The following is a 23,961-nucleotide window of genomic DNA, read 5'->3' as shown; positions in this document are numbered from 1 at the left end:
TTAATTATAAATAATTATCCCCATACTCAACATATCAGCTTAGATTACTAAAAATAAGTTTCTCGCTGTTTTAAGTCTTTAACACTAGGCAAAATGAATAAAGAAATATTCTTATTATATATCCCTCCATCTTATTTCGTAAATAGAGTAGACGCCGCATAATGTGATCGCGGTTAATGTATATTGTTATCGAATTTCAGAATTCAGTTATCAATTCGTATATTGTTATCGAATTTCAGAAGTCTCACTCTTTTGTATGCGAAAAGATGGAAAATACGTCGCTGTGAACACGAGTTCGTGATTCATATAGTTCTCAACCGGGCTGCGAATTCTCCGTTGGGGAAATTTTTCCATTTTTTTATTTTCTGATGGGAAGGAGTCGTCACTCGTTTATTTACCTGTTAAATTGTTACGTATGGCTTTATTGGAAAGGTCAATCCAAACATATAAAACAGCTCAAGTATCACACAAAAGCGATGGTATACAATAAAAGAAGAACAAACATTTAAAGTAAGAATCGGAATAAATGAACATGGGAATAAAAATAAAAAGTTAAAAATTTAAACAGCAAGGAAAGGGACATAAGAGATGTAGTCTTTATAAGGAGTTCATGAAAGCTCTGGCATTCCAGTGTAGTTCACTTATCTCACTACGTTTCTGAGACTCTTTATCTAGTTCTGGGCATATAAGAAGATGCTCTGCATTCATGATGCCTCAATAGCAAATTTGGCATATACTAGATTAAAGGATGCCAATTTTATCAAGATTATGTGCCATGCAATCGTGGCCTGTTTGCGGGCTGAAGTTTGCCACAGCTTCTTTAAGGGTTTTTTGACAAAACCTTTTCCCATGTGTCTTACAAATTTACCTGCTAAGTGTTTAGTTTTAGTTTGTAGAGCCTCATTAGATTACGTTTTGAAGCAGGAGACGTGAAAAATGAACAATTCCGTCGCCGGACTCGAGACCAGACCTCGCCGAGTGTGCTACCGTTACACCACGAAGGCATGCTGAAAGGAGGGAGAAAATACCTTACATACTTCCCCTTTTAAAGGGCGACTGGGGATTAGGGGACCCATTCGCCAAATCCTGGTGGTGACAAGTTATCGTACAATAAAATTATACATTTAATTTAAAATTTAATAAATTAATATCAAGTTCAGATAACTATAGTTACCTAAAAATTGCTATACATTCATTCAACGTATATTAAACTACATCTAATATGATATATCCGAGTTTTAATACAAATTTTAAGTAATCATTCAAGAAGGTGGGAAAAAGATGCGAAAAATTTAATCTGTCTGTTATAGATAAACAAACTAAGCTATTTGAAAACAACAGTTCGTAGTTAATCTGATTCATTTAAAGAAAAATGCGTTTAATTCATGATATATCTAATTAAGAGCGTTCAATATTTTCATAGAATGACGTTATACATTTTTTTTTCGTTTTTAAAATAGCATACAGAAGATATAAAACATTCCCATGTTTATCTAATACCCTAAAAATGTTTCGCTATTCCACCTGGGCCGTTGCTATTGATAATCTACTAGTAAGCCATAAACATTAAACGTTAAGCTCTAAAAGAGCCTTTTAGAACGACTATTAAAATTAAGGCCTTTAATTTTTTAATTATTTACTTTATATTTTATTTTATTTGTACATTAAATATATTTTGAATATTTTAATAATTTTACTCAATTTCATTTTCAGTTATCTTTGCAGTCATTGGAATAGTTGTTTTGTTCAATGTTGCATTCCTGCCAATTGCGTTATTTTGCTTTCCCGACAATTTTGATATACCTACATATTTACAGTTGCCACTGGATGGTAGGTTAGCAATTTGCTTGTTTCCACCTGGAGCATTACTGACTATATTTCATATGGTGAGGGAATATGAATTAATTGGTGAGTTTTTGCCTTTCGTTTGTAGTATTTTAATATATAATATTATATAATGTTCTCTAATTTTGACGTTAGATGTAGGATCAAACTGAAACTCACATTGTTAAGTCTTAACGCATGAAAGTGAATATTCAACGATACAGTTGTATATTTTGATAAAATAAGGAGATAAATACGAGCTAATATAATGTTTCAAATTATACGACATTTCAGTCCTTAAATTATATGAAAAAAAGCGAGGGAAAATTGAAAAGCACAAAATACAATGTATACAAAAAATTAATTTACAATCATATGGATATGACCGCTCAATGAAGACATTTTGTTATTATTTGGATTATGGTGACACACACAAGTATATCTGTTAAGGGTAAAGATGACTTCTTCGATTATTTTCTAAGCGAAACTGGCTCCTATTCTAGACAAGAAGAGAAACACGCTAATGTGACAATCAAAATCGTAAAAAGCAACCTTGTATTTAGCGTTGGTATAATGAAACACTCAATCGATTTCGAGGGCAGCTAAAGGTCCCTCCTCATCAGGAGAAAGAAGTCCTTATCAGCACTGCACGTGGTTATAACTAGATTTTTAATCAGAGTTGCACTGGCCGCCTACTTTTACTGAGCCAGGCTATCTGATCAAACATAAAGAAATATTAGCGAAGTTAAAATAGGGAGCGAGGGGAAAATGCATCTTACGCTCAAAATCTGAACTTCAAATAATGGAAAGCAACCACTGAACGGATTTTTATACCCTCTGGTAGTACCAAACGCGAGGAGGTAACGCCATCTATCGGCAAAAATAACTGAATTAAAATAGTAGAATTTTAAAGGCATTAGGAAGGACTGGATTGGACTTCAAATCATTAACTGAACTTGCTAAATCTTTGTGAATGTGAAATTCACAAAGATTTAGCAAGTCTCTATAGGGGCGATGAATCAAATCATCGCCCCTATAGAGAAAGCCTTTAAATTCTCCAAAATTTCGGAAACGCAGAAGGATATAATCCGCCACCTAATTACCCATAACGTTAATTTTAACAATAAATCTATGGGTTCGAATCTTAGCAAAAAGGAAAATGAGATCTTACGTGAAATTCATTCTGATACTAATATCATTATCTCTAAAGCTGATAAGGGCGGACAGATCGTTGTTATGGACAAACACACATATATTACTGGAGTCTCTAAATTGATAAATGAAGGCCCATACTGCTCGATCCCTAAAGATCCTTCAACTTCGGACCTCACGAAAGTAAAAAGTGCTATTAAATCTTCCCACATTCTGCCAACTCAGTTGAAGAAATCACTTATTCCACCTATTACTAATTGCGCTAGACTTTATGCTCTTCCAAAAGTCCACAAAACCGGTATTCCTTTTCGACCAATTGTTTCCAACATACGTACTGCTTCATATCCTTTGGCCAAATATTTAGTTTCCAGATTTTCTCCTCTACTTGCTAACAATATTCACACTGCAAAAATTCTGTTGAAGTCATTGATAAACTTAAAAATATTTCTCCACTTCATTCCATTATGGTTTCATTTGATGTTAAATCACTGTTTACTAATGTTCCGGTCGAAGGAGCACTAAATTGTCTTGAAACTAGGCTTCGGGAATTTCACTTCACACATACTGAAATTAATGAGTTGGTTTCGCTTACTAAAGTTTCTCTAAGTCAAACCCACTTTGTTTTCCAAAATGCATATTTTCGTCAAATTGAAGGATTGGCTATGGGTAATCCTCTCAGTCCGGTACTTGCTGACATTTATATGCACTAATTTGAGATGAAATTATTTGATAAATTATCTTTTCGTCTTTGGATTCGGTATGTTGACACTTTCGCACTTTTTGACGGTTATAAAGAGGATTTATCCGAGATTCTATCTATTATGAATTCAATTCATCCAGCCATCCAATTGATAAATGCTCGCGTACTTTCTCGCTTCGCTTGAGCTTCGCACGCGTACTTCTCGCTTCGCACTCGTACTTTCTCGCTTCGCTTGAGCACAGTACGCGTGCGTGCAGAAGTGAGCTCCACATTTTACTCGGTAAAAGTGCTGTATTAAAGTGAAATAGTGCATAATTTTTATATCAACGGAAAGATCTCGTCGAGAACTTCAATTCGGTGTCAACTACCTGTGGCTACGCCGAATAGTTCCAGAGATATGGTTTAATATAATGTTATTTCCATTGTCTGAGTTTACCATTGTTAACGGAGTGATCAGCTCAGTGAAGTGCCGCTCAGACGCGTAATTTTTTTTAAAGGATTTCTTGGCACCTTTTAGCCATCCAACTTTAATCTACATACCAACAGTAAGCTGGTACCTTCCGCTTGCTTCCGGTACAAGTCTCAAGTCTGTAGTGTGATAGTGAGTGCTTTTTATATGTTTTTATAAAGTGTCTCTACAAGCGCCATTTTCATGGTTTATTTTTTAATATCTCTTCTTCTACTGGGAGTGTTGCAGCGTTTTAACATTATAAAGGTAGGCCACTCTATTATCTACATTTTGATGTGCATCTTAAATTTTGGGCTACAATAGTTCTAACGTTATTAACTGATTTCTACGTTTTTACGCGTTTGCATTTAATTTTTCCCCCTGCCATCTCCCTTCTTCGTCCTTGAGGAAGAAACGGCGCAGGGTAAGTCCACGTGATCAACCCACCGCTGCAATAACAACCTAGCCTTCAAAGGTCATCTCAGAGTAAAGTCAGCTTTGGGATTGCGCTAGTACAACTTCCCACGTGCTACTGTTTATTTACAGAACTTAGAACCTTTTTTTTTTTTTTTTTTCTTTTAAATTTAGCGTGGCTATTTTCTGAATACAGTTTTTTGCCTCATCAATAAGCACTTTTCCAGTAGCGCATTTACTGTTAATCTTTGAACTGTTTATTTATTTAGTTATTATTATTATTATTATTATTATTAATATTATTATTATTTCCCTTTTTTTAAAATTCAATTCTTGTTTTTATGATCTATGGGTTTTTTTTTTTTTTTTTTTTTTTTTTTTTTTTTTTTTTTAAAGCATAGTGCATAGGTATTTTGTTGTTGCAACCTAATATTGCACAATTTTCTTTTTCAATTTAACTTGATGATAGCTAGTACCAACATATTAATAGTGTAATCATCATTTATTATTGTGTGTCTATTTACTTTTGTTTCTTGTATAACTTGAGTGTATTCTGTGTACGTACATGTAAAGTAACTTAAATTATGTGTATTATGTGCAATTCGGATAACAGCGCTCTGTTATTTTCGCTGGTCTTGTGATATTTTCGCAGCACAAGCACATTTCAGCACGCATTGTTAAATATTTTGGTACCTAGTGTCATAGCATTTAGTGTATTAATTTATTTTTACCCCTTTATTTGATGTATGTATGTATTTAAGCATTTCATTTACTGTTGTTAGTTTCTCAGTTAGTTTTAACTTACTGTAGTAATAAGCTCTTACAATAGTTGTTTTGTCCTATAATTGCTGATTTCGGCTCTCACTAAAGCTCTCAATATCAGTAGTACCAGTACTTACCTGCAGCCATATTTGGCCAGAGCACCTAATACATTCAGGTTTCTTTGAATAGGGAGTTTCGTTTTAGCTACAACTGTGTCCTGAGCAGTGCACTTTTCCCATTTTTAATGGGGACATTCGATACCTCTTCTACTTCAGGCAAAGATATTACTACCTTGATTACTCCCGACAATCCATCGTCTAAGGCTTCAAGACTGGAGCAAATTAACGCAATTACGGAGGATATTAGGGAGCACCTTACAGTGTGCAGGGTCAGATCGAAGCTTAAGATTGCAGATCACGAGAAATTACAGGATTTTATTCGTGAGATTCTGAATTTAGCCTCACAGCAAGAGATCCTTATAGCTAACCAAGAGGGGCAAATTCTGGAACTAACAAGACATTTAAATTTGCAACAACAGTCCTCAGCATCTGTAGCAGGAACCGTGGAGCAGCAACTTCACCAGCACAGGAAGTAGAGGACAGGCAGCAGCAGAAAGAAGTAGCAGCAAACGAAGGCTTTACCGTTGTGGTTAATAGACGCAGAAGACTAAAACAAGTTTCTCCAGCTACAATGCTTCCTGATCACGTTCTCCTTATTAAGAGTAAAGACACGAGTCGCACTACTGAAAGTGTTCAGAAGCAGCTAGTGAGTAGCATTAAGCCTAATAAAGTGGGGATTAACGTCGTCCAAGTAAGGCCTACGCGCTCGCAGGAACTACTCATCAGGTGTAGAGAGAAGACAGACCTGGACAAACTCAGGACCGCCATCAGTGAAATTCCGGAATTAGATCACTCATTAAGTGTAAGAGTACCCAGACCACCTAGGCGTACCATAATAGTCTTTGGAGTGCCACAGGACAGTACAGCTACAGATATCACAGAGGTCTTCTCGAACTTGTTCCCAAGTAACACGAAAGAGTTTATATTCCCTATTCGTTCCTACCCAAAGGAGGATAACACCTGCCATTGGATAGTGGGTGTTGCAACGGAACAGGCTGAAGAGTTATTAGAAAAGAAAAGAATCTACATTGGACTTTGCGCCTGCAATTTCAAAGAATATCTCCAAGTGATACGGTGTTACAACTGTCAAAAATTTGGGCACTTTAGACGCTACTGCAAGTCGGATACAGCCTGCTCCAAGTGTGGTAAAGGTCACCTGTTAGAAAAGTGTGACTCAGTTACCATCAACTGTGTCAACTGCAGCCTCGCGAACGAGAAGACAGGTAGCACCTTTGACACACAACATCCAGCAAGTGCATCGAAATGTCCATGTTACAGACAAGTATTGGCGAGAATGAGCTCAGCCAGGGAGTCCACTCAATAACAGAGAAAGTTTACAACAGAGATGGGTCTAACATCAAAATTTTACAGTGCAATCTCCAAAGGGCAAGAGCAGCCACAATTTCATGGAGGTGATGTCCTCCAGTACAGCAGACCTGGCACTCCTACAAGAACCTTACTTGAGGGACGGCAAACTTCTTGGGCAACCTTCTACAAGTAAATCCTACGCCTCCAGTACGGGAATGGCAGCCATCTTGTATAACGGCCCTCTAAGTCCATTGCTTCTGGATACGACAGATTACACAGTAACAATCTTGATTGAATCCTCCAACATGAAAATAACAATCACTTGCGTTTACTTCCCCCCAAGCATGCAAATTGAATGCCTGCTACAGGAATTAAACCCAGCCGTACTGCGAACATTCCAGAATACCATAGTGGCTGGTGACTTTAACGCCACCAGCCCCTTATGGGGAGCACATACAGAAAATCGCAGAGCACAGAAATTGTTAGAATATGCAATAGCTCACGGAATGACAGTAATAAATAAAGAAGACTCTCAACCTACAATGGAAGAGCAAAAGGCTGGCCAGATGTCACATTTGTCTCATCATCAATGTCAGCGTACATAAACAACTGGGATATAATGGACATACCCTCTCTGAGTGACCATCGTATAATTCAATATGAGATCAATAGTAGACTCACGTACCTAACAAAAAGACGTTTCAAGACCTGCTACGGAGGGCACACTACTTTAAAGTTTTACTTCAGGCCACGGGTGAGTGAAATCTTGGAACAACTGGATAACTGCGACTCCCCGGAGGAGCTGGATTCTACATATGACTTCATCATAACTAAATTAACTCAGGCAGCAAGAGCTTCCTACAAACTTAAAGCTATTAAGCCGAAAACATTTACATCGTGATGGAGCAACCACCTCAAGCAAAGAAGAAGCAAAATACGAGCCCTAAGAAGGCAGGTGCAAGCGGAGAATGATGAAGAACAGAAAATATTAAAGTTGGTACGCTACAGGAAAGAGCTAGCGCAATACAAGAAGCAAATCAAGGCAGCGAAACAAGAGTCATGGCGTAAGCACTGCAGTAACGTGCAAGCAACCTATGGTACATTACAGAAAATAGCCACAAATAAGGTTTTTCAACCCCTACAACTTACCGCTAAAGTAAAACAAGATGCAAAAAGCAAAACAGAAGCTCTAAACACTATCCTAGAAACAATCTTTGTTAAAGACCAGATGGAATTTGATTTAGTAACTCACAGAGAAATAAGGCAGAAGTTTAATAGGAAAAGCTGGAAAAGCAGCAACAGAGATATTACTCTTCCTACAGACCACGAAGTTCATAATATTATCAAAGCCTTAGCAGACAAAAAAGCACCAGGTCCCGATGGTATAGATAATATCATTGTTAAAGAAATTCACAAAGAATTCCCAGGTTTGTTTCCAAAACTATGCAGAGCCTGCTGGCGACTCGGTCACTTCCCTAGAAGCATGAAACTAGCCGAAATTGCACTCTTCCACAAGCAGGGCAAAGATCCGTCAGACCCGGCATCTTATAGGCCCATAAGCTTACTGCCTTCAATCAGTAAGATTTTAGAAAAAGTAATTTTGCAACGCCTTAATTTCTACATGTGCAGGAACAAGTCTATAAACGAAAAACAATATGGCTTCTGCGCAGGAAAGTCCACAGATAATGCCTTAAAACAACTGCTAGATAACATAGAGCAGAACAAAAACAACAATATGGACACACTGGTTATTTCGTTGGACATCAAAGGGGCATTCGACTCGTTGTGGTGGCCAGACGTAGTCGAATGCCTAGACATCATCAAATGCCCAAAGAAAATCCTGAATCTTATACGCAGCTACTTGCAGGATCGTTGGATACAGGTTACAACGGACAAAGATGTTCTCAAAGTCAAGTTGGAAAGAGGCTGTCCCCAGGGTTCCTGCTTGGGACCTACACTTTGGAATCTTGTAGAGAACACAGCCTTTGCGCTCTATGACCAACAGCAAGGAGTGGGTATCCAGGCGTACGCAGACGACTTTTTATTGGTCATTTCTGGTAGCACGGACATTAGGTTAAAGGCACAAAACGCAATCAATACTTTTGCAAGCTGGGCAAATCAGCACAAATTAAATATCTCAGCAGATAAAACTAAACAACTGTTTATATGTAAGCATGCAGCGCGAAATAGGATTCCCAACATTAAGCTAAATGGAGTCTCTATAAAAAAGGTCACTGACCTTAAATATCTAGGTATTATATTTAACAATAGGCTTTCCTGGGTACCGCATATTAAAGAGCTTAAGCAGAAAATAAATCAAATTAGTAATTCCATGGTTAGAACATCAGGACCTCATTGGGGCACTCCAATCACTATGCTCAAAAGCTGGTACAGAACAATCTCAGAAAAGATCATATTATATGGGGCTGCCATATGGGGAAGGAAGCTTACTGCCCATATGAGAAGACAGCTTCTCACCATACAAAGAATGCAACTTTTGATCATGTGCAAAGGTTATAGAACATCCCCAACTGCGGCACTGCAAGTGCTGGCGGGTATCCCTCCACTGGACCTTCTAGTGGAGAGAGAATCACTATTAGTAAGGACATTGCGCCTAGAAAATAACGTCTCTCTGTGGCAAAAGACATTCTACCATACAGACTATGAGAAGCGCAAGCCGATCATACTTGGACACCCTGCAGATACTGATTTATCGCACACAATATACATGCAATACACGCCGCCAAATGAGAAGGCATTTGCTATTTATACAGATGCCTCAAAGACGGAAAAAGGCACAGGCTGCGCCTACTGTGTACTCCAAGAAGGAGAAGTGGTTAAAACTTGGGAAAGACGACTGGCAGACAAAAATACCGTCTTTCAGGCAGAGCTTCTTGCATTAAAAGCAGCCATCAATTTGGCAAAATATCAATTAGGATTAAAGGTCAGCATATATAGCGACTCTGCCTGAAGTTTGGAGTCCATCCGAGGGCACAAGACAAGGAGTCCTTTCGTGCAAGATATTCAGAAAATTCTTCTAAGTATCCCACCAGATGACAGACCTATCCTGATCTGGGTTCCAGCTCATGTGGGTATTACTGGCAACGAAGCGGCTGACCTGCTTGCGAAATCTGCTGCCAATGACTCCACGCTCAATAGCCTTTTTCAAGAATGGCAGAAAAGATGGGAGAGAGAAAGCACAGGGAGGAGAACCTACAAGTTCTTTCCAAAATTCACGTGCTCAGTTAATACATACAGCGGAGCACAAACTCAATTCTACACTGGCCATGGTCCCTTCCCACATTACCTTAAGAGATTCGGCATACGAGCATCAGATTTGTGTGAATGTGGTGCGGTAGGTGATGCAGATCACTTCCTCTTCAACTGCCCACAAACAGATAAACTGCATTTAAAAATGCCAAGCAGTGAATACTGGCCGCAATGGGTAGAGAATACCCGCGGCAACAAGCAGACGAAAACTAAAATAGAGGAGGTAATCAGGCTTTGCTCAGCAAGATACTAAGAAATTCTCCCCCTCTCTTGAGAATTGTATCTTCGCAGCATAATTTTAATAGCAATTCAAAACACTACAACTGAATATCAACACTAGGAAAATAGCTCACCCCGTAGAATAATAACAGGACTGTAAGAGCAAAACTATTGTAATGTAAGCATATTACTATCCAGTTTATATGTACTTGATAAAAATAATATTGTAAAGCAGTTTAAATGATATTGAAAATCCAGTCAATGTGTAAATGAATTACAAGTTTAATTTTGATTATCTCAGTAAAAGTATTGTAAATATGAATTCATATAATGTCTAAATGTACACATAGCTGTCATGATTTTATGTATCTATCATATGTAACTTGTACAAGACAATGATTGTAATCAACATATCTATGCTTATACACAGGCCTTGTATGCCCATGTAATATTTATATGTATATTTTTACACGGAGGAAATTTTCCCTTCTGCCAGGATGACTACTAACACTGTAAGACTTTTACAACAAAGTCAGGTCAGTGGTTATCTCAGGCGGCGCTCAGCCATCCAATTCACTCTTGAAATTGAATCCAACAATTCCCTCCCCTTCCTCGATATTCTTATAATCCGCAATGAAACCGATTTTAGCACCACTGTGTACCGTAAACCCTTTGCAGTTTGTTTACCACCCCATGCCAAGTCATGCCACCCTGTTAAGCAAAAAATGGCTTCTTTTTACTATTATGTTTTCCGCGCGCTTAAAGTTTGTTCCTCTGAATCTTTGCTTACCAATGAACTTAATTATTTGAGAGCAGTTGCGATTGACCGTGGATTTTCTCCCGTGATTATTGATAAAGCCGTTAAAAAATTTTCAGATTCCCATCAAAGAAGACTTTCCACTGTTAAAAATAATATTAATGACCTTGTCGTGCTTCCATTTTATCCTTCTGTTAGCTATAAAATTGCACGGATTCTCCAGAAATTCAATTTTCAAGTCAGTTTCTCCCCTATTAATAAAATTCACCCTTCGATTCTAAAAGATTGCGTTTCTGTCTTGAATTCTTGGGGAATTTATAGTATATCGTGTCAGTGTGGTTTAAGATATATTGGCCAAACAAAAAGAGCGTTGAAGTTTCGTATCAAGGAACATGAATCTTATGTCAAAAAAGGCGAAATTAACAAGTCTTCAATAGCGTATCATTTTTGGACTTTTAACCATAATTTTGATTTTGGGTCTGCAAAAATCATCCAAAAGGCTTCTTCCATAGGTAAATTGGATTTTCTTGGGGCTTTTCACATTCACAAAGATTTAGCAAGTTTAGTTAATGATTTGAAGTTCAATCCAGTCCTTCCTAATGCCTTTAAAATTCTACTATCTTAATTCAGTTATTTTTGCCGATAGATGACGTTACCTCCTCGCGTTTGGTACTACCAGAGGGTATAAAATCCGTTCAGTGGTTGCTTTCCATTATTTGAAGTTCAGATTTTGAGCGTAAGGTGCATTTGCCCCTCGCTCCCTATTTTAACTTCGCCAATATTTCTTTATGTTTGATCAGATAGCCTGGCTCAGTAAAAGTAGGCGGCCAGTGTAACTCTGATCAAAAATCTAGTTATAACCACGTGCAGTGCTGATAAGGACCACGTGTTTCTGTGATTCCTTCTCCTATTTTCTTCTTTCTATGTATTTCTTTCTCCTGATGAGGAGGGACCTTTAGCTGCTCTCGAAATCGATTGAGTGTTTCATTATACCTACGCTAAATACAAGGTTGTTTTTTACGATTTTGATTGGCTCATATTCTTTTCTCACATGCGAAAACCTCGGAAATTTCTCATGTAGCCAGCTCATTCAGGAAATATTAACCTATGTCCCACTACGAGTATTCAACGATATTACTCCTTGGCTGCTGGTGAGCCGATCGAAAGTTTAGAAACTTCATCCAATTATTTGTCATGTTAATTCGTATTGTGTTTTGTGAAGGTTATGTATTTATCAATGTGTTTGAACCTGCAACTGGAGAACCTTGGTTTTCAATATTCGGTAATATACTGAAATGCCCTTGCATTAGGAACATCTGATTAGCTTCTTTGACCTTGATAACGGCTACCATACAAGTAAAACATGGACTTAGCATGTCTACAGAAGCATTCCAGAGGTATGATGTTTAAATGTCCTCTAGAATTTTCCATTAATCAGTTAAGGACGCTCGTGGTAGACGATATTCTTGCGCGCCTTTTTCCAGAGTATCCGAGAGATATTCAGTGGGATTTAATTCCGGGTTTCTCCGTGGCGATTTGGCCAGTTAGATACCAGTATAATGTTCCTTGAGCCATTCAATAGCCATCCGAGGTCTCTGACATTATCAATTGTCCTGCTGGTACATTCTATTTCTAGCCTGTTGGCAGGAAAGCATAAAGGAATGTTAAGTGATTGAATTCCAAATCTGCGTACTTAGATGTAGTAACTGTACTTTTCAGAAGTACCAAAGTTTCCAAATATTGCAAGAAGCAAACACCCCAGATCATTAGTGAGCTGCCATGACTTTGTACATTTACACACGGGGCCGCTAGATCCGTGATCTCGTATTCTTAGCCCACCAACAGCATGAGACTGTTGGAATCGAGGTTCATCGCTACATGCTACTCGCTTCCAATCACGATCCAGTAATTGCCCGTAATTGGAAGTAAAAAATTCTTTACACATAGTATATCAAGTACATCGTAAGGAATTTTTGAATAGTTCAAAGATATAATAATTGTCTAATGGAAAATGTCTGGATGGTAATAGGGTGCTCCTGTGCATCGAAACTGAGATAATTAATCTTTTCAACTGTCTTGTACTTATGCTTAAACTGTTTTGGCATCCATCTCGCTTTGTTTCTAGGGAAGCTGAGCTCATTTTCAATGATTTTATATGCAGGAAAGTGGCTATTCTACAGAAAACAAGCCATCTTATCGATGATAACTTGCTTCTTTGCTAGCACTACTTCTTGAACTTCCTAAATCTTCTTGCCAGTGATGGAAGTTGAGCCAACCTCCATCACAGACAATATTTCCTGTTCGTGCGTCACACTTATCCTATCGTTTTTAATGTTTGCTGTGTATCTACGCGATAGAACATTGTCCCCTTATTTTTGTATTTTTTATATGCTTCGCCATTTTTATATGCTTCGCCATTTTATATGCTTCGCCATTTTTATATGCTTTGGCATTAACACGGAAAGTGAGAGATGCCTCGTGGAGAACGTTTTAAAGGAACCTAGCTCGTATCCATGTTACACGTGGGGAAACTGCCCCCGTATCGTGTTGAAAGCTTCTGTTGAATTTCAGCCCTTAACGCACGTTTCGAGCTGAGAAATTGGATCTCGGTCTTTGTTCCTCCTTTTTGTATACTGGTAGTGTAGAATACATGTTTATACTACTACAACAGCAACGGAACTGATGTCATGAAGATCAAACTTTCGTTACGCGACTATAGTTGCCAAATACTTGCCAAAACCTTGCGTTATCCACTTAAAGTAGCCGCAACCGCCACAATTAAAAGACCGGGATTGCTGCTGCAAACGAATTAAGCATATCCGAAAAGGAGGCCTTCTCATAAAAACAAATAAAGGAAAAGGTCTTCAAATTTTTGGAGTCTGAAATTAAATAAATTGCAGAATTAAAAGATGTAGTTCAAATTACACATCCTCTGAAACGATTACCAAAAATTTCAACTTACAGCATTTAAAAAGAAATAAAAATTGAAGAACTGAAAGAGACCATAGTGGCACAATTTGAAGGAATAGAAGAGAATTCTATTAACATTGCAAATCAAGCAAACTTCACCAGAAGCATTCAAAAGTTTTAGAAAATCACGAAAGCTTGTATGATTTTAGAACATTTTAGTCTAAAATATATACAGGATGTACATAATTAAACTTGAAATTTGCGAACTGTCTGAAGCAGAAACTATGCAACGTAATTGCCTGAAAATTGGGTAATGGCAGAATGAAATGATGGAAATTTTATCGAGGGGGAGGGGACAATGAGTTTCAAAAACCACCTCTAGGTCGCGTACCATAGCTTTATTGAGAACATATAAGTAATCTACAAAAGTTTACAAAACATCCTTGATAAGATATCCACCATTGTCTGCTACCATCTAGAAGCGTAAAATCGCATATTCGACTTTTGAAAGCAGCATAAATTGGTTAATGTTACGCACATGGTGTTCTATGCTTTCTTTAAGGTCGGATAGAGATGTGGTGGGATCACAATAGATCATGGCCTTGAGGTATCCACACAGCCACAAGTCGCAAGGATTCAAGTCGGGGGATCTAGGAGGCGAAGCTGTAGGAAATTCCTGGCTGATGATTCGGTAGTCACCGAAATGGCGGCAGACCACTTGTTTCACACAACGGGTGATGTGTGGAGAAGCACCACCCTGCATAAACACTGTGGATGTATCAGATCGCCTTGCCTGAAGAGTCGGAATAACGGATTGCTCTAGAGTAAAAATACGGCAATTGTGCGTGTTAATCGCACCTTCCATATGAAAGTGAGCCTCGTCGCTCCACAAAATGTTCCATGGCCGTTCATCCTGGAGCTCAACCGCAGCGCAAAAGTTTGTCGACTATCCAGATCAGCTGGTAAGAGCTGCTGCATTAGCGACAGTTTATAGGGATAGCAGCGTAAGACCCTTTGAAGAATCTTATGAACTGTGGAACGAGGTTGGTCAACAAGTGCTGCAATACGCCGAATACTAGTGCGGCCAATCTTCTGCGATATGTCTTCCTCCACTGCCTAGCTACATCATTCACTACCTGTGCTGCAACAAACTTTCGTCCTCTTCTTGGTTGAATCCCCAATGTTCCTGTTGCTTCAAATTTCCTAATCATGTTTAATTTCCTAATCATAGTCCTGGACTAGTGAGTGGACCTTTTCGTAACCACTTCAAAGCTTCGGTAGCAGAGTCTTCGTTTTGGTAAAACAATTTCACAAGTAAAGCACGTTCCTCAAGAGTCAACGTCATCTTCCTTGACGTGGAATCGAATATGACTGCGGTTCGCCTCTCATCTTTAAAGGGTTACTGTGCGCGCACAGGATTACTATGGTTACGATATTTTCATATGTCAATAGTTTACATTGCACAACGCCGTCTAGTGGTGGTTTTTGAAACTCATTTTTGCATTGCACATGCCGTCTACTAGTGGTTTTTGAAACTCGTTTTTGCTTTCCTCGATAAAATTCCCATCATTTCATTCTGCCATTACTCAATTTTCATGCAATAGTTTTTGATACAGTCTGCTCCCAAATTTCAAGTTTAATTATGGACACTCTGTATATATAAGACCTATTCAAGTCTTTAAATGATTAATATTAAATCTTTAAATTATTATTATTATTATAAATATTAAATCTTTAAATGATTTTTGATACAGACTGCTCCCAAATTTCAAGTTTAATTATGGACACACTTTCTCTCTCTCTATATATATAAGATCTATTCAAGTCTTTAAATGCTGCTAATATGGAAACATTTCAAGAATTTGTCAGAGAGAATAGGCCTGATGCCGATGATGAGAAATTGACGATAACTTTAAGAATTGTGAAAATCAAGATAAAAAGTGCATAAATTGAGCTAAACCAAATGCCAAGAACTTTTCTTAAATTTTAAATATAGAAAGCTTTAAAACGACGCGTACTCAGTGTAGACGACTGTTTACTAAAGCAATATAATGAATTTGATAACAAAGAAAAGAATTTAACAAGAGGAAAAAAAATTCTAAATTAACAAATCACTGTTCCTCGAAACGCCCAACCGGGATGGTACTTAGCGACGTTGACTGCCCAACTGAAGGGCCCGGGTTCGGAGGAGGTATGGATGTTTGTAAATATTGGCCATCTGCTGGAGCATCAACAAGTGCCAATGTGTGAACAAATTTGGAACTTGTGGAAAATTAAAGAACCGCTGTAATGAGAGCTAAATTATAAATGATACAGCACATATTAAAGCTATTTCTATTATATTTAAATATTTATATGATATTTATTTATATCAAAGAGCAGAAGATAATGAATTAAATCACTGCGTTTCATTTGCAGAATTCCAAAATTCTTCTAATGAAAGCATACCACATAAAAATGCGCTCGATATTTTTCTGCGCTATTGATGCTAACAAGGCACAAGACTAAGTAGCAAATTCGAAAACGCCCCTTTGCTTTACTTCTTATTGATTCCGGTAAGCGTGGTAGTTACTCTTGAGTTGTCATTCCAGAAACTAATAAGCATTGTTTCATGATATCTAAACATCGCGGGGATTTACATAGAAGAAAAATAATATATGATATTCGTTTCAAAGTAGTTTTTTAAATACATTATCAAAATTTATTTTTCTTTAATTAAAAACCAATTAAATTATGTGTTGTTGAGTTGCCTAATATAATACAAATTTCATTAAAAAGAAAAAACTACGCAAGCGTTTGTTTATAATTATGTGAATTTAGAAAACAAATTACACGAAGCGATATATAGGAAATAAAATTGTGGAATTTGTGTTTACGTTTTACTAACAAAATATTATTCTAATTTATTTTTTCCTCTCTTCCTGTTTACTCCATGAGGTTCGCTCGTTCCGGAGTTTATGTAGATGTGAATGGCAAGGAATTGTTTTTTTATAAATTGTAGAGATTTACGAATAGAGGGTAAGGTTTTTCGTCTGCATCTCGCTGCTCTGCCAATTGAAGAAAACAGACTATTGGCGACGGTAATGCTGGTCTTTCTGGGCCTTTGTACTGAGATTAGATCCCGGTTGGTAATTGTGTGTTCGAAATTCTGTCGCGGTATAGGCAGTCTTGTTGTTTTTGGTCGAATTAGATTTAATTTTTTGAACGTATATCCACTTTGAAAGGAAGTTTTGCGTTAAAACCAGGTCCAACTGGCTGGGAAATTTATACTTATATATTTTAATTTAATCACCGCTCAGTAATGAGGAGAATAAACTTAAAGTCTTTTATTTCTGTTTCTGCTTGTTTGATGATTAGCTTTTAGTAGGGAAAATTTACTATACAAACAAAACGTAACACTACTTGAACCCACACAGGACAATAGAATCAAAAACCTGTATTGCAGACTGTTTTATTTATTGAAGTAACAATGTAGATTTTGTTTACAAACAATCAACTGAAAGTAATACTATCTTAAAGCTCGTTGCTAATTAAAACATGGAACTGGTCGGAAATCATGTGCTTAGGATGTAAAATATTGGCCCAAACGTTACATATCTAGTGGAAGTAGCGGCACCCGTCACCAATAAAGGACCGAGATTGCAGCTGTAATATGGCAGTACATATTCGACCCGACCCAAGCCAAGCAGAGTAGGTAGGCTGTCAGTATTGGTCGAGATTCTGTGCCCTTCCGAGGAGCCGGGTTTGGTCAAGTCCATGTAGCTAGGTGGATTCCGCAAAGGTTCAGGTTAAATCTATAGCCGAGTGGATCCTACAAGACTCTAGCCTTATCCCAGAGAGAAAGAACGGACTTTAAGAGGATTCCGCATGCCAGTTGCCCTGTGTCATAGCTTGATTAATAAATTCTTCTTTTAGAATAATAAGTCCTTCTCTTGGGTGTATTTCAAACAGAATACATCTAAGAGAAGCCTTGCGGTAACACTGAAAATCTGAGTATGGGAGAGATTATATCATGAGATGTCCAACTCCACCTAAGATGTTGTTCTTGTTAACATTCATACGTTGTGTTAAGCTTCTTCATTTCAAGATGGTTTCGGTAATAAATCTTTTTTTTTTACTGAAGATCTTGTGTTTTCTACAAAATTATGCATCGAAATCATATCAACGCAGGTTTTCAAGATTTAAACTAACAGATTCAATTAATCATTCCCAGAAATTTAACAGCAGTAGTACTAAAATTATTAATACAAATACATCAAAATGAATTTTATTGCATGAGCTTAAAATAAGTATCCAAATAATATATTTATTTATAGAGGAAGGAATACAGTGGAGTAACATCATCCTTTACGGTGTAGTTCATGATATGACTATGATGACGGTCATGGGAATGATGGTTTTATCATGCTTCATATGCATTGTTATTATCTGGTACGTTGATGCAGTGTGGCCATGGCAGTATGGAATACCAAAACCATTTTATTTTCCATTTACAGTTAAGCAACTTTACTTTTCAATTCAATGTATATAATTTTCTTTTCTATGCCCATTATAAAAGTTAGTAATAAATAATTTAAATTTACTTCGTAGAAAAGCTATTGGTGTGGTTATCAACCCAAAAGCATTGAGGAATTTCGATTGGTTGATCATGAATTGAATTCTGATTTTTTTGAAGACGAACGAAGAGATTTAACTCCTGGAATAGTCATAAACAATTTATCTAAGGTATTTTTATTTGTGCAATTTTTTGGTTACCAGTTTTCTCTTAGGGCAATTTTTAATTTTTTTTGTGTCTTTACATAAATGATGAAAATGTGTTAAATACCTACTTCAGTGCAGCACATTCGAAAAGGTTTTCTGAAAGCTTTTTTTTATACATGAATTTTAGACTTATGTAAAATTTTTAAAACAATGTCAGGAACTTTATAGAACCTGTATGAATATTGTGATTGAAAGAATTCTAGAAAAATCTACATTTTTATTTGATCCGGTGAAGAGAGTGTTTCAATTAGTCAGAGATTCATCACGCTTTGATGAATAGATTCAAGATTCATTGGGAACACAATCTTGGATCAATATTTGGGTAATAAAACCGCAGCCATTTTTTTGGACACCCAGATATACAAAAGTAAAATTAATTTTATTTATTTAAATTAGAAATCAACATTGTATGACTTGCTGTATGTGTGTCAGGTGTAAAAATACTAAATAATTAGTGCTTTTGGGCAGTGTAAGGTTAAATAAGGAGTTTTCTGTAATTCATGGAATTTTTACTGTAAATATATTGTAAAGATTTTTATAGATTTTATGACGTCTTAAAAATTGCTTACAAACTTTATATTCCAGAAACTTTAAAAAAAATAACAATTTAGATATGTTCTAAATATATGAAATGTATGCATTTGCTATATAATATTTTAGTATAAAATGTGCATCATATAGCAAAAATAAAAATCTGATGAGTACACCGCATGACTGTTGTAGGAATTGAGTAAACAATTCGAGATATTTCTTGCCTTAGTTTTAAATTAAGAGCTTGCGTAATTTTTCAGGAGTGGGAGAAACTATGTCAAAATTTTTGCAGGAATAAATAAATTTACTGAAAATTTTCAAAAATGAAACTTGACGAGAAAGTCAACTAAAAAATGCTTTTCCTAGATGCCGAGGAATGCACGAGACCGAGTCTCCGCAATTCTGTGATTTTTTAAGCGAAAGCGAATCGCTGTGTACTTCAGGAGAAGAAAAGCGCAAAACAAATACAGAAAGATTTGAAAAAAAAATGTGTTTCATTTTTTCAATTTATCATGTAAACCTTATTTAATAATTCAAATCGCCCAATTGCTCCAAGGTGGTTGCATTAATACGTAAGTACCTTACTTTTACAGCTTTAAAATGTTTTGCATTTATTAATTTTAGGTTTTCAGAACGGGAAGACATAAGAAGTTGGCGGTTAATCAAATTTCCTTGAACATATACACTGGACAGATTACTGTGCTCTTAGGGCATAATGGAGCAGGAAAATCTACGACGCTTAATATTCTTACTGGTATGTATGTAGAATTTGACTTGATTCACAGCATGAGAGCACGAAGTAATATTTAAATGGTTTATTTAATATAAAGAAATAAAAGTAATTAAGAAAAGTATATAAAGATGAAGTTAACGGTATGCAGGATTAACATAATGATGCACCAACAGTCCTTTTATAAACTCTTGAAGACGTGTGAGCCGTCTGCTCACGTCTGCCCTCCACTCTCGACCAGGTCTCAGCGCTGTCTGAGATGATTCTTACTGCGCTGGGCTGTGATAGTATACTGATGACGTCATAATCCTGGTATTCTAATTCAGCATTGGACGTTGATGTTTTACCACAGCTTCGGCCAGCCTGAAGAGGCATCGTCCTCGATGTCTGTTGAATGGACATCACTATCATGGTCCTGAAAAGAGAAATAAATAAAAAAGAAAAAGAAAAAAGAGTATCAGGTCCTTAGGTTTTGAGCTGATACTAGCATTAAATCAATTTGACCATGGCTTCATATGGTCAGCCGCAGTAGATGTCAAATTTGGTCCTTCATGGCATCCTACTTTCTCGACTTCATATCTGTCATTTGGTCGAACAGCTATGATTTTATACGGTCCATGAAATTTAGGTCGTAGTTTCAAACCAGTCCCATATTGAGTTCTCTGAATGGCTACCAAGTCGCCAATCTTGTATAGTTTCGGTTTCGTACGTTTCTTGTTAAATTGTTTTCGATTCTCTTCTTGAATCCTCAAAATGTTGTTTTTCGCATCTTCTCTCATTTCATCACGTTCTTGCATCAATTGCTTTAAATATTCTTCATTCAATATCTCACTAATTCTCAAATCTTCTTTATTCTTCATTTTCGTACCTATGAGAAGCTCAAACGGTGAATATTTTGTACTTCTCGTAGTTGTACTGTTGATTATCCTCTGGACATCTGAAACATACTTAAACCATTTCGTTGAATCTTCATGTGATAATTTTGACAAAACAGGAATCAAAATTCTATGAATTCGCTCAATTTGTCCGTTACCTCTTGAAATACCGGTAGTAATTTTGACATGTTCTATTCCTTCTTCAGTACAATAAGCTAAAAATTCTTTCGATGTAAAGGCACTACCTCGATCTGAAATGATTCTGGCTGGATTTCCAAATACAGTCTGTTGTTGCTTCAATTTTGAAATAACTTCTTGTGTAGTTGGTGATTTCACTGGATAGAACCAAGTAAATTTCGTAAAAGCGTCGACAACAGTTAGAATGTGTTGGTATCTCTTGTTCGTTGATGGAAGAGGTCCAATAAAGTCGATATGATACGTACTCAAGGGAACGTTTTCTTTCGGTACAGGATGAAGAAATCCTTCTGCTTTTTCTTGCTTCTTGTTGTACAGTATACATTCTATACAGTTAGCAATTACTTTTTCAACTTTGCATTTCAGTCTGGGAATATAGAATTCTTGCTCTACAGCATTCACAGTTTTATCTACAGCAAAGTGACCTTTTTTATGTACCTTCTGTATGATTTCGTTCTGTAAGGATTCTGGCACTACTAGAAGATCTTTACCATTTTCAAATTTGAACAAAATATCATTTCTCACGAAGAATCCATTTTTTTCTCCCTTCTCAACTAAATTCTTTATCAATTTCACATGTTCATCTTCATTCTGTTGTTGTGCTAACCGAATTTTCTCAATTACATCGGATGTGTATGATGTTAAAATTAAAGCATTTCTACTTAAAGCATCAGCATGTTTCATTTGGCTTCCTGAACGATGTACAATTTCGTAATCGAATTCTTCAATAAACATTGCCCATCTCGCAATTTTAGGAGTTAAATCTTTCTTATCTAAAGTTTTCTGAAAAGCGCTACAATCAGTTACAATTTTGAATTTAGTCCCTAACAAATAGTTTCGAAATTTCTTCAGAGCTTCTATTACTGCAAGGGCTTCTAATTCGTAACTACAGAGTTTCTCTTGCTGCGGTGAAGTCTTCTTACTCATATACTGGATTGGGTGATAATTACCATCATCAGACAATTGGAGTAATACCGCACCAAAGCCTTGACTACTAGCATCAGTATGAAGTTCTAATGGATATCCTTGCCTAAATATGTGTAGAACAGGTGCCTGAGAGAGAATTTCTTTTAATCTGCAAAAAGCTTCCTGTTGTTCGGAATCGAACTTAAAACCAGTACCTTTTCTAAGTAAGTCACTAAGAGGTTTAGCTATTTTAGCATACTGAGGAATGAATTTACGAAAATATCCCGTTAGTCCTAAAAAGCTTTGTAGTTGTTTACAGTTACGCGGTTGTGGAAAGTTTCGAACAGCAACAGTTTTGGAAGGCGATGGTCGAATAGTTCCGTTTTCAATTACATGTCCCAAAAATTCAATTTTACGTTTTAAGAATTGGCACTTTTTGAAATTTATTTGTAATCCGTATTCCGAAGCAGTTTTGAGTACTCTTTCTAATTTGTCTAAACATTCAACTTCATCATTAGCCGGTATGACTATATCATCCATATAAATAATTAGTACACCTTCATTTAACAAGTCACGAAATACTGAATAAATGTACCTTTGAAAAACATTTGGACTAATACATAAACCAAAAGGAGCTTTAAGAAATTCGTAAATACCATTATGTGTTACAAATGCGGTATATTTGGTGCAATTTTCGTCTATGTCTACATGGAAAAAGCCATTTTTCAAATCTAGTGTCGTGAAGACTTTTGACTGTTCTAAGCGATCAAGTACTTCCGGAATTAAAGGCAGTGGAAATTTGTCTTTAATAATCTTCTTATTCAATTTCCGATAATCTATACATAAACGTTTCGAATTATTACGCTTGTTACACAAAACAATAGGCGCCGAATAATTAGAATTGCTAGGCTTTATTATGCCCTCTTTCAACCATTCCTTAATTTGATCGTCAACAATTTTTTGTTCCGCGAAAGACATGTATCTTCTATTTTGACAGACAGGAATATCATCGCATAAATTTATTTGCATCTTGAAGTCAGATTGTCTATTTTTCCGTGGTTGGTACGAATTAATTAAATTACACAGTTTTTCTTTATGTTCTACATTCGAAATATGCAATAAATCAAATCTCGTTGACAGAAATAGCATTCACCAGATGTGAAAGGTAATTAAACGTCGAGCTACTTTCGCTTTCGGGACTTTTGTTTACATTAACAGAGACGCCAGACGATTGCGAAGGATCATAAGCATTCTTCAATGAGATAGCAATATTCAAATTTCCCATAACGCAACGAACGTTAGAATTTCGATATGACTCAGCAGTTATCAAGTTTACATTACTTTTATTCCGATGAGAAATTATTTGAAGGCCATTCTCGGTGAAAGAGAAGTTAAACTGACTCAATATATCCAAACCTAATACAATTTGATTACATAATGACTTAACAACATAAATTTTCGTACGCAGTGAAAAACTATCAATTGAAATATCAGAAATGAAAAAGCCGATGGGGTACGTTTGCTTTGATTCAATTCCGTTTAATGTGATATCGCTACAATTTAAATTAGGAGAACCAATCTGCTTGTGTAACTATACGCTGCATATCGTTACATCTGAACCAGTGTCAACTAAACTATCAACTAAATGATTATTTATTTCTACAGTCTTCATAATTCTATCTTTGTCGGAAATTCGTTGTAATAAAGCTGCTTGTTATGTCTCGGGGGTCTGCTCTGGACAGTTCGTTGAATAATGCCCGAACTTCTTACATTTTATACATTTTACACCCTTTGATTTGTTTACACAATGCTTAGAATAATGCCCAAATTCCTGGCAATTAAAACATTTGACCTTATTAACGTTAGTTCACTCACTTCACAGTTCAAAGGACAGTTCTACTACTCGCACATTTTGGAATTCGAGGCCGCACGATTGGTCGCCATATTTTTTTGTAGAATTTGACTTGATTCACAGCATGAGAGCACGAAGTAATATTTAAATGGTTTATTTAATATAAAGAAATAAAAGTAATTAAGAAAAGTATATAAAGATGAAGTTAACGGTATGCAGGATTAACAT

The 23,961-nt window shown here is 36.5% G+C and overlaps 1 protein-coding gene across 2 annotated transcripts in view; it reads left to right on the top strand.

The window, feature by feature from the left end:
- Window positions 1–23,961, top strand: part of LOC118186703 (phospholipid-transporting ATPase ABCA3-like) — a 169,668-nt gene that overhangs the window by 72,870 nt on the left and 72,837 nt on the right. For both annotated transcript variants that reach the window (XM_085820732.1, XM_085820733.1), the window contains 4 exons: window positions 1,714–1,908; window positions 18,200–18,378; window positions 18,474–18,608; window positions 19,800–19,929. In XM_085820732.1, the coding sequence (XP_085676858.1) occupies window positions 1,714–1,908; window positions 18,200–18,378; window positions 18,474–18,608; window positions 19,800–19,929 (639 nt within the window). The remainder of the gene's footprint in view (window positions 1–1,713; window positions 1,909–18,199; window positions 18,379–18,473; window positions 18,609–19,799; window positions 19,930–23,961) is intronic.

Source organism: Stegodyphus dumicola, chromosome 7, assembly GCF_044657685.1.
Source record: "Stegodyphus dumicola isolate Sdum_Otavi_A_Nest chromosome 7, ASM4465768v1".
NCBI classification, from domain to species: Eukaryota; Metazoa; Arthropoda; class Arachnida; order Araneae; family Eresidae; genus Stegodyphus; species Stegodyphus dumicola.
This window is presented reverse-complemented; position numbering and strand designations above follow the sequence as displayed.